Source organism: Hypomesus nipponensis, chromosome 18 (genome assembly GCF_054491055.1).
Source record: "Hypomesus nipponensis isolate SF chromosome 18, ASM5449105v1, whole genome shotgun sequence".
Taxonomy (NCBI): Eukaryota; Metazoa; Chordata; class Actinopteri; order Osmeriformes; family Osmeridae; genus Hypomesus; species Hypomesus nipponensis.
Genome location: NC_140378.1, coordinates 18548248 through 18566431, shown reverse-complemented (window position 1 = coordinate 18566431; position 18184 = coordinate 18548248). Strand labels below are relative to the sequence as shown.

General features: G+C 45.6%; 1 protein-coding gene across 6 annotated transcripts in view; it reads left to right on the top strand.

The window, feature by feature from the left end:
* kazna (kazrin, periplakin interacting protein a) overlaps positions 1 to 18184 on the top strand; it is a 97178-nt gene that overhangs the window by 73090 nt on the left and 5904 nt on the right. For 2 of the 6 annotated variants that reach the window (XM_084679197.1, XM_084679194.1), the window contains 7 exons: positions 1610 to 1801; positions 9933 to 10069; positions 10436 to 10606; positions 11105 to 11188; positions 12277 to 12469; positions 12967 to 13103; positions 13608 to 13731. In XM_084679197.1, coding sequence (XP_084535323.1) covers positions 1610 to 1801; positions 9933 to 10069; positions 10436 to 10606; positions 11105 to 11188; positions 12277 to 12469; positions 12967 to 13103; positions 13608 to 13731 — 1038 coding nt within the window. Of the gene's footprint in view, positions 1 to 1609; positions 1802 to 9932; positions 10070 to 10435; positions 10607 to 11104; positions 11189 to 12276; positions 12470 to 12936; positions 13104 to 13607; positions 14353 to 18184 lie in introns of those variants that run through there. The other 4 variants (XM_084679196.1, XM_084679193.1, XM_084679195.1 and 1 more) reach the window with 3 other exon arrangements.

Below are 18184 nucleotides of genomic sequence, written 5' to 3'. Positions count from 1 at the left end.
CGTTGGGATTTTTCTCTGTTGATGCTTACTGTACGTACAGTAGCCTACGTTCATTTATGGATTGTTTTCCTGTATTAATGTTGCCTTTTTGCGTATAGCTGACTTTCTTGTTTTCAACACGTGAAGCTTTCTGTTTTTAGGAAAACCAATTTAGCAAACCTTTACCTGTAAATAACACCAAAATAACGTTTCCTTTTCTTAAACTGATGTGGGAGTTGTTTTTAGGCCGTAGTTAGAAGGCCAACACGAGGTTACATCCTTAGAGAGAGCCAAACAGCTAATTACCAGCAATCTATAGTTGTCCAATGTACTGTGCCAGACAATCAGCTTTTCAATACAACCACATCGTTGATCTGGCTCCACTAAAAAGAGGATTGTTCAACACTTCATCAAACCCAAAGCAGAACCCTGAGTTCCCGTCTAATTTGCCAGTTATTCTCTAAATATTTTGGCAGTTGGGATTGTGTGTTTGTGTTTGATTTCCCCATTCATTGTCGACGATTTCAGTGTCAGACAGCGATATTGGAGGCTTGCGATGAGGAGCCTGTGATTTATCCTTTGGCAGTTGGTAGAGCAGGAATACGAGACGAAGAAGAGCCGCTTTCTTCCAGTTTATCTTGTGCCCTGGGGAAGTTTGAAATTGAGTAGAATGAGTTGACTCATTATGCTGTATATAATTCTCCAGACTCACAGCATATGTTTTTTTCTGTATAAGAACCATCAGACGTATTTTTTTGACAGGTTTCTATTTCGGGTTTAGCACTATTTTCGTCTTCTACAACTCATAGGCTATTATAGTGACAGGAATCTGCAAACGACCCAAAGACAGCAGTATTGAGCAGTATCAACAAGTCATTAAATTGTGCTGAATATATTTCTCACTTTGTCTCCCTCATTCTCCATTTCTTCTAATCATCAGAGGTTGTTTGAAGAACCGCCATCAGTAACAAAGATATAAAACCACGCTTCCTCTTATCTTCTTCTTCTTACCCCACTCACAACACATGAAGCACAAACCATTTTCACAGCAAACGGTGTCGTAACATCCGTCCCCCTCCCTCCTTTCTTCTGACTCATGTTGTTTAATACAAACAGGCAGTCATTTCACATACTAACTGTCCCCCGAAAAACAAATGGATCCATTTGAAGCCCGTTTATCCTTGACAGACTCCCACGGGCGCCATGTGAAAACGCACTACTTAAATACGTGAAAGCATATCCTACTGAGACCTCAAACACAACGCTCGCCAACAATTAACCATTGACTATTACGAAAAACTGTCTGTGAATTCACATTTTCCTCTCACTTTCATTTCGGTAAAGTTTCATCTTTTCAAGAAGAAAAAAAATACACAGCATGTAAAACACGAGAACAGATCTGTAAACGTTCCCTGAACCCCCCCACCCCTCTCTCCCCCCACCCCTCTCTCCCCCTCCACTCTCTCTCCCCCTCCCCTCTCTCCCCCTCCCCTCTCTCCCCCCTCCCCTCTCCACCCCCTCCCCTCTCTCACCCCCTCCCCTCTCTCTCCCTCCCCCTCTCTGCCCCCTCCCTCTCTCTCTCCCTCCCCTCTCCCCTCCCTCCCCTCCCCTCCTCTCTCTCCCTCCCCAGTTCTCCTGCGTGAGGAAGTGGCCCAGCTGCAGGAAGAGGTGCACCTGTTGCGCCAGATGAAGGTCATGCTGAGCAAGGACCTGGAGGAGAGCCAGGGGGGGCGCTCGGCCGATGTGCTCTCTGCCACAGAGCTCCGCGTTCAGCTGGCCCAGAAGGAGCAGGAGCTGGACCGCGCCAAGGAGGCGCTGCAGGGTGAGGGGAGCACACACACACACCTGGGTCAGTCACCGTTCAAAGAGACGGTCGAGCGTTTTTTGGAACGCTTGATCTGTCTGACCCCCGTGCCTCGAGATCAATGGATTGGCCCCGGACTAAATGAGCAAAACTTGTTTTATGCCGTTTGTGTTCGGTTAGGCCTCTCTGATGTTTGTAACACCAAGCGTACCTGATTTACAGTACATTGCAACATTTTCAAGGATTTGTTCAATGTAATGAACCTTCGTCTAATTCACACACACACACACACACACACATGCATTTTTATATCTCGGTCGACAGACCAAACTCATCAGTCCTTCTCCCTGACATAACTGTCATCAAGCAACACTGAGTTGAGAGAAGCAGACAGTTATTCAGTTATGAATTATTAAATGTAATCAAAAGAAAATGATCTCCCACACAGAGTGGTTGTTGGTGGTGTACTGTGGAGGACAAAAACTTCATTCGCTATCAAATTAACACATCAAGGCTTGTCATGGGATTTTGTTCCTGTGACTCTTTGCTTGTCAGTTTGCTGCCTACGCTGCTGAGATGATAAGAAGAAAGGAACAGAGGAATGCTGAACAGAGTCACGTCTCAAACTACCCCTGCTTTCCCCCACTGTTTGTTTGACAGCAAGTCTTTCAAAATGAAAACCTCTGGAGTTTTTATGACTCTCGATCTTCCACAAAAGCCAAATGCTGGGCCCAAGCCCCCAAACCCCTGCAGGGACGCAGAACAATCACAAGTTATGAAAGATCAATTTGGAGGGACTCTACAGCTTCCAGGAGTCTGGAGATGTTAAGCGAGGCAGACCTGCCCCTAAGATCAAGTCAGACCCCTCGTGTGGGAGGACAACGGAAATTGCTAGTTGTCATCCTCAAATTAATATCAGTTTGTTTAGATTGTGTCAAGGGGGTAGCCTCCAGCGCTTACAGGAGAGATGACCTGATGTGGGAGTATGATGTTGTTGCTTCTCAATCTTGTGATATAGTAATCTTGTTATGGAGAATGAGGACATCCTATTGGTCATAGAGTGAACTTAACTTACATCTATTCTGCTTGCTTTCAGAAGTGAAAAGCCTCCACAAAGACTGTATGTTAATTTGTACTCTACGCAGAACTATGCAGCATGTGAACTATGCACAATCCAATAGCTAGCACACATTGGCTCTACCTCAGATGTATTATATGGACAAGTATGTCCTTTTTCTATCAAGCCGGTAGTAGGATTCTGGACCCTGTTACTGTTACACCAACACCATATTGCATCTCAATGTCAAACGATGGGCATCTTTCCCTGGCTTGGTTTCACTGCAAATGTGCTTTGTGTTGAGGCTTTGACATGGTGGGTGGCAGAGGGCTGGTTCGCTAAGGTTAGCTGGCGTTAGCCCGTGTTAGCAACAGAGTGGCCGCCGCTGGGAAGGGAGCCAGACATTTTGGCTCGGCCGGCTCTATTTTCTGTAGCATCCTAACAGGAACTAGAAACACATCTGTCATCCAATTTTTTTCTTGTTTTCTTGTTTGTGCTGTTGTTTTATCAGTTGTTTACCATGAATCCATGATGGAAATCTCTCTCTCTCATGGTGCATGCTAACGAGCAGTTGCAGAGATAATTATAGTGTGGGTTTGTTTTGAAAGAGGAGAGCTAAATCCTGGAAAGTGAACCTGTGGGCCAATGAAGCACCAGGAGACTGACAACACTGAAACCATGGCAACCGCGGAACAAGACTCTGTTAAAGGAACAGCCCACATCAGGCTAACGCTCACCTAGCTCTACTGTCTGACTGTACTGTCTTGAAAACGAACGGTAACGACAGTTAAAAGTCATTAAAAAAGTAATAAAAGCAGATCAGTTCGTTTTTACTACTGTAACTTCTGTTAAGTAACGTGAGCCATTGCTTTCATCCAGCTTGAGTTTGATTGACAGTGGTTTCACGAAAGCAGCCAGGGATAAAGACCCGCCTTGCCAAAGCCGATTGGCTAGAAAATTATTGCTGGAGTTTAATTGGCTGTAAAGTTGCTGGCTTCGCCAAAAATTAAATATTGACATTCCACCGGCACTAAACTGTCTGTTTTGCTAAATACAGACTTCCTCATTAGCTAACACAACATGGGGACAAAACTTTTTTACTGAAAAAATTGTACCTAGATTATACATATATGAATTTAAAGAGTTGATATTCAGTCATTCATTTCCCACAGCTTTACTTTAACAGAATATTTGTTGAGACAAAAAGTTAAGTTTAAGTATGTGGTTCTCATCTGGTGTAATTAATGCAAAGTGCCACGAAAGTTTAATACAGTACAGAATAATCTCTGTTCTATTCTATTCTGTCACTCTCCCTCCCACCACTCTGATTATAGTATTCACTCTCTCTCTCTCTCTCTCTCTCTCTCTCTCTCTCCCACATATGCATGTTTTTTAGTAGGCTCTGTCTTTCTTTCTCTCCATCTCCCCCCCACCACCGCCACCACCAGCGTGTATAGATATAGTGCCACCCAGACTGTGAGGCTCTATGCCCACTCCATCGTTGTGTCAGGGCACCATCCTGTGAGCACTGTAATTGGGCTGCTTGCTAATAGCCACCTGCTCATAATTGCCTGGTTTGTTGTGATGCCCGTGGACACCAGTGCTGGCAGGCGTGGGCAGAGGAAGGCCAGGGTACAGATCAGGGGGTGTAGCCGGGGAAAGATGAACAATGTTAGACGTATGCAATTATGCTCGTGTCTCAGGGTCACTGATAGTTACCCTGCCTTGTGTTTCTTGCAGCAAGAAAGATACATTATTTCTCGCAGAGAGAAAGACGACAGGGAAAGCAAACTAAACGATTAGCCAATGAAAGGTTTGAAGATAGATCATTTCCAATGGACAAACTGAGAAATAGTTAGAATTAATTATATTGGATGTAAAGAATATGAGCCTTGTCCAATCTCTGGGTTTCTCTGGTGTCCAACTGTTTCTCAGTTAAGCCACCAAACAAGTTCGGTTCAATTATTCAGTTTTGTTTGGCCACGTAGACAGTTTTAATTAGCCATTTCCACAGTGCCCTAATGACTATCTCTTAGGAATTCCCTGTCATTGTAGGCAGAAATTAAAGTCTTGGACAGACTCTATATCATCAAAGCACAGTCTGGATGGTGCGTTTAGTGCCTTTTCACGCTAAAATGTTCACATAGAGCAGCCAGGCACTGTAGTCAGGGTCCCTTTCCCAGAATAATCACTCACACACACACACACTTTGCAGTTACTCATAAAGTATCCATGCTCTCGTAACTGCCTGACCCGATCCCGTTCAATTAATTTGAGGTTTTAGAGGTTTGAACAAATGAAGAGGCCTTTCAGGAAGAGTCGAATTGGATTTCTTCACGGCGGAAATACTCTCGCTGATGCGTTCCAAACCTCCCTAAGTGATTTATTATCTTTTGCTTCGGGTCGCCTTTTATCTCAAGAGATCATTTAGAAGGCCCGAGTCTGTCATAATAGAAGAGTCTGTCTCCGGGGAGGTTTTGATTGAGATCACAGTGGCTCCCAGTGGTTGGTTGAGGTACCTTTGTCCAATCAAGAACGCAGCCAATCAGAATCCATCCAGAAACTGTTACGGGTGTGGTCTTTGTTAATGAGCTGACCTAATAAGCCCCGGGGCGTTCATTTGCAGCCCTTCCCATTATAGAGCATCGTTCTGTATGCAGACAGGCTGTAATGAGCTTGTGGGGTTGGGAAATGGTGGTCTCTAATTCTGCGGAGGTCAGAATTTGAAACTCCAATGGAAGATGACACCACAGCTACGTTTCAATCTGACTAGTTAATAAACATTCTGGATGGGTTTTCAAAGTGGCTTTTCTGTTAGTCTGTGGGCTACTCAGCATAATGTGAATTCCGTTTTTATCTCTATCTGAAATGTCTTCATCAAAGACCGTTTCTCCCTCTGATTCTTTCCCTGAAGTGTCCGTGCCCCTTTGCTTCACACACACGCGCACTCAGATCTAAGGCTTCCAAGACCACCAGTTAACAAGCAGCGTTTGATCCATTTTTAATGGTCTGGCGTGCTCCCTGGATGGGCCTGAGCACGCGTCCCAGTGCTCGTCAGGGTCAACGGTTGTCCTGGGAGCTTGTGGGTAATCGGTTCTCATCACGTCGCGTCAGACCCGATGGCGTCCTCAGGTACCCTGAAGTGCAGCCAGGTGCTTTTACCTCCTACAGCCAGGTGCTTCTTCCTCCTACAGCCAATGGCGATCGAGCGTGAAACAATTACGTTCTCAAGAGTGTTGAGTAGGAAGGAATCAGGCTATTAATCAGAAGGTTGCCGGTTTGATTCCCGGCCGTGCAAAATGACATTGTGTCCTTGGGCAAGGCACTTCCTACCTACTTACCTCTGGGGGAATGTTCCTGTACTTACTGTAAGTTGCTCTGGATAAGAGCGTCTGCTAAATGTTAATAGTGTTTCTTGGAGTATTTGCTATATTAGTTTGATTGCTGGCCATGTAGTTCTAGGGTTCAGGCATTGATAAGCTGTCTTGTCCCACCATTATATTTTAAGATTATACTGTAGGTGACTCACCCTTTCTTAATCCTGGTCTTCGGGGCCCCCTACCCTGCATGTTCTAGATGTTTCCCTCTTCTGACGCACCTGGTCCAAATGAATAGGTCATTATCAAGTTAAACGTAAGAACAATCTTTCATTTTAATCAGCTGCTGGAAAATGGGAACATGTAAAACATGCAGGGGACCCCGGGGACCAGGATTGAGAAAGGCTGGCCGGCTTTGAGACAATGAGTTCTACTGTGGAGTACACCATGAAGCACATGGAGAGTCTCTGAGAGGTGGATCCACTCATTAGTATGAAGAACGTGCTCAGCTTGAAGAGAGCCTTAACGAGAGCTTCTCCCATCTCCAGTTCTGCAGGTTGTTTTAAACAAAGGGACCCTCAGCCTGAGAATGAAGCTGGCAGGGTTGAAACCAGCGCAGGTGTGCTTAGATTGCATTCAAGTACCTTCTTTGTCATGGGTGTTCAGGGCGTGCTTGTTTTGGACGGTCTCCTCTGACTGTCAAACGTTTCTTTCTCTACCGAGGGGATTGGTGGGATCGTATTTGCGATGTTGTGTTTTTCTTGAGTTATGGGGATTTTTCACAGCTCTCCAACTCTCGTCAGATGGACGTTTTTATTGTTCTTGACGAAAAGATGATCGAGTGATCATTTTCATGAATTCATAAAAATCAAGGAAAAGGATTCTAGAATTCAGCAAATATTAGAGATCATTTCACGGATGTATGTAAAATTGACTTTACTGTGCTTTCATGAAACGTGAAATCGAAATTATATCCCTGCAGGTTTTCCTCATGATCAATAAGATTGTATACATTTCATTCAAGCAGCCTTCTAGTCAAGATAAACACAGTTTGTACCACAGCCATACCGTAATGCTAGAATACACTATATTATATACTATGGCACAGCTTGTCTAATTGTGTTCATTCCTGCTACTCCCGATGATCTTCAAGTGTGTTGAATAAAAATAGCAGCTTGTTAGTGCGGAAGAGAGCAGTAAAAAAAACAAACTGACAACAGCATCCCCTAAAACTCTCATTTCCACTTTCATTTTCAAACACTCCTTAACATCTTAAGAACTCATATATTCACCTGAACACCAAAAGATGATGCTTCCCCAAAGCAACATGTTCTAATCAGACATCTTCTTGGCTGTGCCACCAGCCTGTCACCTGGCGACCTCACCACTATTTTGGTTCAGAAAACAGGAAGTAGGACCCACTCTAGTCATTGAGCCTTCCTCGGGAACACAATGTTTCACACACACACAGTCATGCACATGTACACACATGTACCCACACACTCACACACACACACACTTACACACGTACTTACTCTTCCACACACACACAAACTAATGAGCAAAGCCACTCCACGCAGCCGCTACCAACCCTCCAGTATCTGCACACAGGAGGAAGAGGCTTTTAGAGCTGTCAGCTCACAAAACCGCGGAGAAAAAAAAACGCGCACACACAACAGCTGGGTTGGTTGAAGAGAGTGCGTTTCATGTGGTCTCAAACCACGTACGCGTGCGATGATGAGGCGCTGTGTAGCCGTGGCGGGTCAGGTCTCAGGCTAGGAGGGCCTTTGGGGAGCAGTGGATAGATGGCTGCCTGGATGTGGATGCTTTAGGTGTTTTGTATCCTCACAGCCCCTTGTGACCAGAACTTGAATCATACCTGGAATGACCTCGAGTACACACACACTGTGTACACACAACACAACACACACACACTCGCCTCCCTCCCCACGAACACACTCCCACACACACACACACACACACACTCTCAAAACTCCCATCTCCACAAACAAACTGAGAGAAAAGAACTGGAAAGAGTTCCTCACAGCGAGGACATCCATTAGGTCCAAGTTTCTCCAGCATCTTCTCGTCCTCCAACTTGTACTCACATTAGCACTCGTTCTGTCCCCTGGTGCTTTCCTGTCAGAGCGGGTAATGACTTGGGGAAGGCTGAGGTCTTGGACTGGCTCCCAGAGCTAGCGGAGAGAGGGACTCATTCATTTGGCTGTCAGAGGGAGAGACACGCACACAGTTCGGTCTCACCTGTCTGCCTCGATGTTCTTTGAGAGGTTTCCCATCCTCTCACATCTCTTCTACACCCAATAAAATGGTTGGTAAACAAGTTAGCAATGCACCCGGTGCATTCACCTACATTTGCTTCAAACAATACCTGAATTCTATTTCTGCGTGTGAAAGAGTTGTGTTGCCACGCAGTGGCAGGTGGGCGATTCGGTGTGCATAAATGAGCTCCGGCTCAAAGGGGTCTTTAATACCACATCCTGTGGCAGGTGCTCAGGAACTTCCTGTCTCGGGCCAGTGAGGGACTGTCTTTGTCCTTTGTGCTCTGTGTGAAGTTGGATCCAACATCCCTCTGGCAACGTGACACCATCTCCTGGATAACAGGGTGAAAGAGTGGAAAGAGAGGAGGACAGGGCAACAACAACAAAAACGGTGCCTGTTAAACTGCCCTTGGAATAGGCCTGTGCTGTCTGTCAGAGACGTGATCCCCGATGCAGCTTGTGGATGTCGTTCAATTAACAAGTGTGTAATGGAAGTTAATTAATGAGTCGCAGCTGGAGATCGGGCTCCAGCAGGGAGAGAGAGGGGTGGAGGGAGAAGAGGGAGAGCAGAGTGGAAAGAGAGACAGATGAGGAGAGCAGAGAGAGAGAGAGAGAGAGAGAGAGAGAGGGAGGGAGGGAGGGAGGGGGGGGGGGGAGGGAGGGAGGGAGGGAGGGAGGGAGGGAGGGAGGGAGGGAGGGAGGGAGGGAGGGAGGGAGGGAGGGAGGGAGGGATGGAGGGAGGGAGGGAGGGAGGGAGGGAGGGAGGGAGGGAGGGAGAGGGAGAGGGCATAGAGACATAGAGTCAGGATGTTAGACAAGGTAAGATGTTGGGTTGACAAAACAAGTACGAGATGTCAGCCACTGACAACAGAAATACATTTGTGTATTACGTTTATAACGTTTGTGAACAGGACCGACATAACACGTGTGGGTCTGGTGTCGGCGAGAGGCAGCCTGCCCCCAGTCTCCACGGGGACACCCGGGAGGCTGGCAGACTGACACCAGGGGTCATCTCTAATTCACCTCTCTATCAAGAAGCTGTCACAGTGCATTAGGCTCCGGGAAACTGCAGCGTCCAAGTGATGTGTTTTACATACCGTCCTCATTACAAACCTGGACTGAGCTCTGACAACAGGATAGAATGGCTCATGTTTAAGGGTCGGCCTTGTTAGCATCCTCCAGTTGCGTAGTGTTAGTGTTGTGATGGGTAGGCACATCAACACGTCTTTCAGAGAAATGCTCTCGTGTGTTTTTCTGGCTGTGTTCAGGTTTCCAAGACCAGAACTGACCTCAGAACAACAATTCACAGTAGTCTTATACAATGCGCCATATAGTACGTTCATCCTTGTTACTTCTTGTTATCTCCTATAGGGTCTAGGTTGGTTGAGCTGCCGTTCTAAAGGCATATATGACGCCCTCTGCGACCCGTAAAAAGGGCTGTACAAATCAAATTTGATTCGATCTCTTGACTTTCTCTCCCCGGCCCGTCTCCATAGCAATGAAGGCGGACCGCAAGCGTCTAAAGGTGGAGAAGGCCGACCTGGTGAACCAGATGCAGCAGCTGTATGCCACGCTGGAGAGCAGAGAGGAACAGCTACGAGACTTCATACGCAACTACGAACAGCACAGAAAAGTACGCTGCTCTCTCACACAGCAAGGACACCCATGCACGCTCACATACGCACCTGGATAACATGTTGGCTAAACGGTCACAGTTTGTGCCGTGCGCATGCCGTGTAGGAAGAGGCCTGAGCGCAGATACCCGGGTTCAAATCCGTCCTTAGCCCTTTGCTGCATGTGTTCCCCTTCTCACTCTCCCTGCCTTTCCTGTCACACTTTGCTTGCAAAAGCATGAAAAAATTCCCCAAAATATATCTTAAAAAGGCTGTGTGACGCTTATGTAGTGCCCTGCTCAGCCTCAGATCAGTACATCTAGAAAGGTATTTGGCTTGAGGTAAGCATTCATTACTCTCTCCTCTGTCTCCTCCACGTGCCCAAGGAGAGCGAGGATGTGGTGAAGGCTCTGGCCAAGGAGAAGGACCAGCTGGAGAGGGAGAAGTGGGACCTGAGGAGGCAGAGCAAGGAGGCCTCGGAGAACGCCAGCGCTCTGCACTCCCAGCTGGACCTGAAGGAAAACAGGATCAAGGAGCTAGAAGCCGAGCTGGCCATGGTGAGTCACACACACACACACACACACACTCACACACACTCACACCTTTACACCCACACTCACAGACAGACACACACACACACTCACACCTTTACACCCACACACACACACACACACAGACAGACACGTACACATGCAAGCAAACAAAGAAGAAACAAGATATGGAAGAACACAAAGATTGGCTCTTTTCTAAAAGAGTGAGGGGATTGCCAAAGTACATGGAGTTCCAAAGATGTACTGTAATAAAGATTCGCCGTTTAAGAGTCCTGGTTGACCTTTGGTTCCCCGAAGCACTTACAAAAGGTCTTGTGTGTGTGTGTTTATGGAGGTGTGTGTATCTGTAAATGTGAGTGTATGTGCGTGTGTCTGTGTGTAGGTGCTTGTGTGTTGGTGATTCTGTGTGTGTGTGTCTGTGTAGGTTATTCTGTCTGTGTGTAGGTGTGTGTGTATGTTTGTCCTATATCCACACCCATTCCCCACACTTTGTCTCCCCCTCAGATAAGTAACTGTGTGAGTCACAGAATGGAGTACCGGGTGTTTGATCGCCCCACGGATCGAGAGTTTGCTTCTAGGGTCACGGCGGTAAGAAACAGGCCCCGCTTGACCTACGAACTCTGACCCCTGGACCTGTACTAAGTTGTTGCCGGATCTCCCGAATGCAGACTTGACACTAACCCCCGTCCATATCTGAATGAATCTTCTGAAGGAATGATCCCCAGCCTTTGATTTGTGGATGATTTTATTTGAATGTCCTAATTGAACTTTGTCCTGATTTCTTGGGAGGAATTCTGGGATTCTGAGTATCCAGAATGAGAACTGGTGTGATGATTGCTACTGGAACGGCAACTATCAACTAACAGCATTGATTAGGTTTTTGTGTTCTAGTTTGAGTGGCTACACTTTGTCTCTATCCTGCATGCCTGGGCCTCTAACAGGGATAATCCAGAATGAAGTTGGGATTAATAAGTGGATGGCGGTGATGGTGACGATGTTCGTTCTGTTGATTGTGGAGCTTGCTGCCCGGCATGATGATTAAGCAATATAGTCCATGTCCCCTTCACTTCTGAACCTCTTTGCTTTTAAAAATCAGTCTCTCTCAAACACACTCACCTAGAGGCACACACACACACACACACACAATTGCCACTTCTCCTACTCCTACACTGCCAGTAGAGGACATGCTTTGTAGCAGCTGGAGTCATTAAACTTATGTAACAGCTTCATTACTCCGATCAGCTTCAGCTATTGTCTCTCTCTCTCAATCTCTCTTTCCCCCTCTCTCACTCTCTCTATGGTGGCATTTAACACCTCCTCCACCTATTCTGTCCATCGTTATGTTGTACATGAGCGATTTCAACAGGAGACGCAACAGGGAGAACATGGACACGGTTGCATTTTTCATGAGACAGATGGAACCCTGGAGAGAACACTCACTCAGAACATCTATTGTAGCGGGAACCCTATTCAGACACACACACAACTGAGACATTTACAAGCACACACACACACACATAGACAGTAGCACACACACACACAGGCACACACACATTGACAAACAACCTACAAATGTGTTAAAAGAACAGCGATTATTGAATTTCTTCTTCCATTAAAACAGGAGGCGGACATTTGTTCACACGTGTGCGCATGTGTGTTTCTTCTCTCCTCTAAAGGCCAAACAGTCATTAGCAACCCTGACCAAGGACGTGCCCAAACGCCACTCTCTGGCCATGCCCACGGAAACCGTTGTCAACGGCAACAACCAGGAGTGGGTGATGCAAGCAGACCTGCCCCTCACAGCGGCCATCAGACAGAGTCAACAGACTCTGTACCACGTCCACACTGGACACCCCACAGACCGGCAGGGTAGGAGGAGAGCACACACACACACACACACACACACACACATTGAAACAGACAAAGATGCACCCCTCGCACACCCTTTTTGCATGTGTGTGTTTTGACCTAACCCTTCCACCAGTGGTTCTCAATCCTGGTGCTCGTGGCCCCCCCCCCCCCCCCTGCATGTTTTAGATGTTTGTCCTGCTTCGACACGCCTGGTTCAAATGAACGCGTCGTTGTGAGGCTTCTGCTGAGCTTGATAATGACCCATTCTTTGAATCAGGTTCAAATCAGTGTTGGAGCAGGGAAACATCTAAAACATGCAGAGCATGTTGGGAAGCATGGGGAAGGGGGGGGGGGGGCACAAGCACCAGGATTGAGAACCACGGCCTTACACATTGATCCAGCTAAAGTGTACATGATAAACCATCAACCCACACATCGTAAAAAAATACAAAAATAAAGCTTCCCTAAACCCCTCGTGTCTGAAGCGCACGTCTCCACCCCATCTGTCCCTGTAGTGGCGGCGGTGCGTTTGAGCCCGTGTCACTCCCGCCAGCCCTCCATCATCTCGGACGCGTCGGCCATGGACGCCGACCGCTCCTCCACGCCCAGCGACATCAACTCCCCCCGCCACCGGACACACTCCCTCTGCAATGTAAGAGCGGCTCACCACACCCTAACAAGTAATCAGCCCCTTCACAGTTTTCATCTACCACGCTATGCTATGCTATGCTATACCATACTAGACTATACTAAGCTGTCATGTTATGCTATGATAGTATGTTATACTATGCTATGCTATACTGTATTATACCATACTTTGTACTGTAATATACTAGCATGCAGTGCATTTACTTTACTATACATACTGTGTAATATACTATTATTAAACTATAGTAAACTATATTATTTCAATTATGTTTCAGACATTTTTGAGAGTTCACTCCATGATTACTGCATTGATAGGAAGGCTACAGCTTGTGATCCCAGTTTAATGTGTGGGGGAAGCCTTCACCCTTCCATGCCCTCTGTAGTGTTCTTATCGTCACTCTCTCTCCTCCACTCTCTCGCTCACGCGACGCATGCCATCATCTCTTTGTTCTCCCCATTCCTTTATCCTGCTCCCTCTGATCTCTCTGTCTCTCTGCTGCCCCTCCAGTCTCTAGAAGATCTAGAGGACCAGAAACGTAAGAAGAAGAAAGAGAAGATGGGACTGGGCTCTCTGTCACGAGTCTTTGCCAGAGGCAAGCAGCGCAAGTCCCTGGACCCTGGCCTGTTTGATGGTACATCCACCCCCGATTATTACATAGAGGAGGATGCAGACTGGTAGAGCAAGGTGTTGAGACAAACCACCAGTGTCCCCAAGCGGCAATACCGAGGAGAGGGTTTAGTTTTATTGCACGCATGCGTTCGGATGTAGCTGTGTGTGGGTGTGTGTGTGCGCGCGTATGTTTGTGTGCGCCTGTGTGTGTACAAGAGTAAACAAGTGTGTGAGTTTTTGTTTGTCCATGGTCGAAGGCCATGTTAGAAGCCTGAAGTGCGTCTTGCTTCGCTGAAGTGTAAACATTACTAGGAAAGTGCATCTGTTTGTCTCTGTACAGTTCTGTAAATAGTGTTGACCGTGCACATGGCCTTGGTCCCTTAAGCGTGGATATTTTCACTGTATCTGCCGAGCAAAAAGAGCTCTGTTATTAATTATTTTAATTGTCTTTATATATTCGTTTTTTTTGTTTTCATTTTTTTCTTCAATAACTGGAAACTTGAAGGACTGCTGTACCTGTAAATAACAGTCAGTGTGCACTTTGTGCTTGTAAATGTCTTTATGTCCCGAATGCTTCTCGCATTTTGCAATTTTTTACCCATCATCCTCTTTGTTTTCTTTAACTTAAACTCCCTATTCATTGTCCTGTGCTTGGTCCATTCCTTACCTGCCATCCATTTAGAAAAGGTTTTCCTGTAGGCAATGTGCAGACTTCTCACCTCAATCTGGTATCAATATAAAACAACCTATCTGTAACTTCAAAACACGTCCAATCCACCTCCAAAATCTGTAAGTCCCACCAAGAGAAATTAGGATTCCTACATTGTCAGAACACTAATATTCTACTTTCAACCTAAACTTCAGAACTCTTTTAAAACTTATTTTGCTTTGTTTACAACTCTCGCCAGTTTAGGATAGATCCATACAGGTGAGCAAAGCCATTCCTAACAGGAAAAGACAGCTGTGGAAACTGACCCAGGTGTGTCCCCGGTCGCAGCATGTGTGGAGGGCCATGCATGCCGTTACCCCCCCCCCCTCCCTCTGCATGGTGACTCTGGGATTGACCTTTGAACTCTAGAACTTCCTGTCAGAATTTCTTTAATGATAAGACATGTCCTCATGCAGTATTAGTCATCCAAAAAATGGATAGTATAACACCATAGAGAGAGAGGGATTGTGTATCTTGAGGAGCTTGGCTTGATTTATCAAACAGTGTTCAAGTGGAGTGGAGGCAGGTCAGGTAATATAAATGTGAAAGTGAAACATTTCATTCATTTCCTGAAGGACCCGTTTCGAAATTGCGTGGGTTCCTGGAAGGTCAGAGAGATTAAGTCTGGTGATTTCAACAGCTTTCAAAGACCACACTGGCTTCACAGTTATAATCCTGTTTTAATTACTTGGATAAGCAGCTCTAAGATGAAAATCAGGAATAATTTATGCCAAACTTTTTAAACAAAATCAGAAATTATCCAAGCATCACAGGAAAGTGATATCTTTCTTCTGCAGTGTTGTTTTAGCTCCAAGTGAAGACGCTCGTCTTCGTACAAACCAACTGTCAGAGTTGTGTTTCCTCAGTGCGCGTGCACACTCCGGCGCACTTTGTATTGAGTCGTACTCCTATCCTTTCCACTTATGAATTATTCAGCTCCTAATGTTTGTGTTTGAATGTGGCACACAGACCTTTGCTAGTTGTCCATTAGGGCGATTGACAGTAGGCCTCAGCTTCTGTTACAAGTTAGCATTTACATTTAGTCATTTTTACATTTAGCAGACGCTCTTATCCAGAGCCCCCCAGGCAAGTAGGGTGAAGTGCCTTGCCCAAGGACACAATGTCATTTTGCATGGCCGGCAATAGAACCGGCAACCTTCTGATTAATAGCCTGATTCCCTAACCGCTCAGCCATCTGACTCCTACTAGCATGGCCATGAGGGATGGAGGTTTAAGGATGGAGAAGTCATTCTGATGAGCAGCTTGCTGGTTTGCCCTGGGGCTTAAATACAGATTTAGCCAGGCTAATCAAACTGAAACAAACGCACACCTTATCCCCTGACCTTGATGTCAAACCAAAAATCAGGAAATCGGAATTTAGGTTCAAGCCATCGCTGAAATAAATGCAATTAACGAGGTGCCAAAGGTTAATAGTGTTTTTCCAGGGGTAAAATATCTACTTGGATTACGTTTTTTTCTGTATCGCCATAGCCTTATTGTAGTCTGCCTTGCCTCACAGGAAATCGTTTTCCATTACCCTGACACTGAACTAACGTTGGTTAATTGTTCATCTGTTGTTAATCTTACCTAAAGCCGTGTTAAGAGTCACAAGAGCACAAATTCAATTGGAAACCATAATGCTGATTTTCAAAGGGTCCTCCGCAAGAGCAGAGAGTGGGAAGATGGGTAGAAACATCGGCATAGAGACCCCTGCATAGCACGAGACAGCTCATCCTTACATGGCAAGTCGCTCACAGTCAACAACTAAAGGGTGATTTGTCTCTGTATTCTTGCCTCTTACAGCCTGTTGTGGTGCCCGAATAAGATGAAGCTGACATACTGTACTGTAAGCAGAGTGCTTTTGTGAGTTTTGAAAATGCCAACTCAACTTTTTTTGTTCAGGGGTCTCACCTCAACTCGCTACAGGAATATTTATTGATCCTGTCTTGCTGAAATATCTCTTATCAGTCTATCTATCATCCATCATTTTATGTTGCAAAAAAGATCCCCTTCATATCTGCAAATATTTTTGCTTTTTGTAAATGAGGTAACACTATTGAAATTTTAATTATTATTGAAGAGTTTTATTTAAAGTAAAAAGAACAGCTCTCCATGGAGACTCTTTGAGGTTTAGACATGTGTAGAAGTGACAGATAGAAAAGACATTCTAAAGGCATGGCAAAATATGCTAAAGCTAAATGAGAAAAAAAAAAGAAAAGATTATTTTAAAATAAAATAATTAACAAAGAATTATCACGCTGCCTTCCTCTCTTCCCTCTCTTTGTGTGTTTGTTGTCGTTTGGCTTTAATCCTAATTCCTTTTCGCATGCTGGGAGCTGCCATTATTTAAAAAACCTGAATGACAGCTTCCCCAGCAAACTCAGTCCACCTTTGACTGGCAGTGTTCCAACACTTCCTGATGGCTTCCTCTCCTCCTCCTCTTTACTTCATGGCCCAGACTCTCTCTGAAACAATTGGCTTGACCATTACAATGGCCTTGAAGGAGAGCAGATGAGGAAAGGAAGCCATTTGTTACTGTTGGAACATGGCCCATTGTGTATACAGTGTCAATAACACAGCCTATAACCTTAATGACTGACCCTGCCCTGTCTCACCTAATATCCCCTGGGCTCTGAACACAGTGAAGCAACCCATGAAAGTGATTCAGTCCAAGTAATAAGATCCTTTGGATGTTTAATTCATGAACAGATCGGTCAGTCCATATTCAGAGCTGTCTTGCTGGGTTTGCTAACTGTGTGCGCAGACTCTTTCTGGTGTCCTGAGGATTTGCTCGTTTTGATATCAGCCCTGCTTCAAGTTGACCTTAGTGTTTGGCCTGCTGTTTGACTTTTTTTTTCAATAACACAAGGTCTTCTTTCAGTGATGTCAGCAACCAGTCCAGAGCCAAAGTTCTGAAATACACGTAAACAATCACGGTGACTGCCTAGCACCACAGGACAGACTTGATCAGCGGTGTGTGCTCTCAACCGACGCACAGAACACAAACATTCTCTTCCTCACACACACTCTGGGCAGTCTCCAAGGCAACGGGTTGCTCTTCAAATGGCCGCTGGATGGTCAAGGCTGGTGGTTTGAATGTGTGGTTGTCCTCTTTGGCTGATGTCCATGTTCGTTTCACTGAAGCAGCCATCTGGGCCATAGTTTGGTCCTGTAGGAATCGCCGTCTTCTCAGGAAAAAGGGTTGACACATTCTACTCTGTGTAAATTGACTGCCTATGGAAAATTACCATATTCTATTTGATTCACTCTCTTTGTTAGGGCTGCCCCATGAGAGTTGGTCAATGCAATTCAATGCTTTTTCAAATGAGTTTACATGAACAAAGCACAAAGTATAATTTCCTCTTTTAGCATAACTACATGAATCGTAATTACTCTGTTTGAGTTCCTCCGGGTCAGTAACATTCTAATGGAGGCCAGAATAAAGAACAAGGAAGACAGCAAAGCACTATAGAAACCATGCTAAACCTGTTACATCCCCCTAAAACACACTCCGAGAACCCAGACCCTTAGGTTTGTGTAGATGGGAGGCTGCAAGGCTTTTTCTTTCATGCGCGCGAGAGGTGCAGCACAAATGCACCATGGAGTGAAGGCCCCAAAATAAAGACATTTTAATTTAATATCCTTCCTCTCATAATAACATGCCTTTATTTCTCTTTTAGGCCTAGATATTCCAGAGATGTCTAGAAATTACAGCTCGACACTGTTAAGAGAATGAACAAAAGGCAGTGAAATCGGAAGTAGTAAA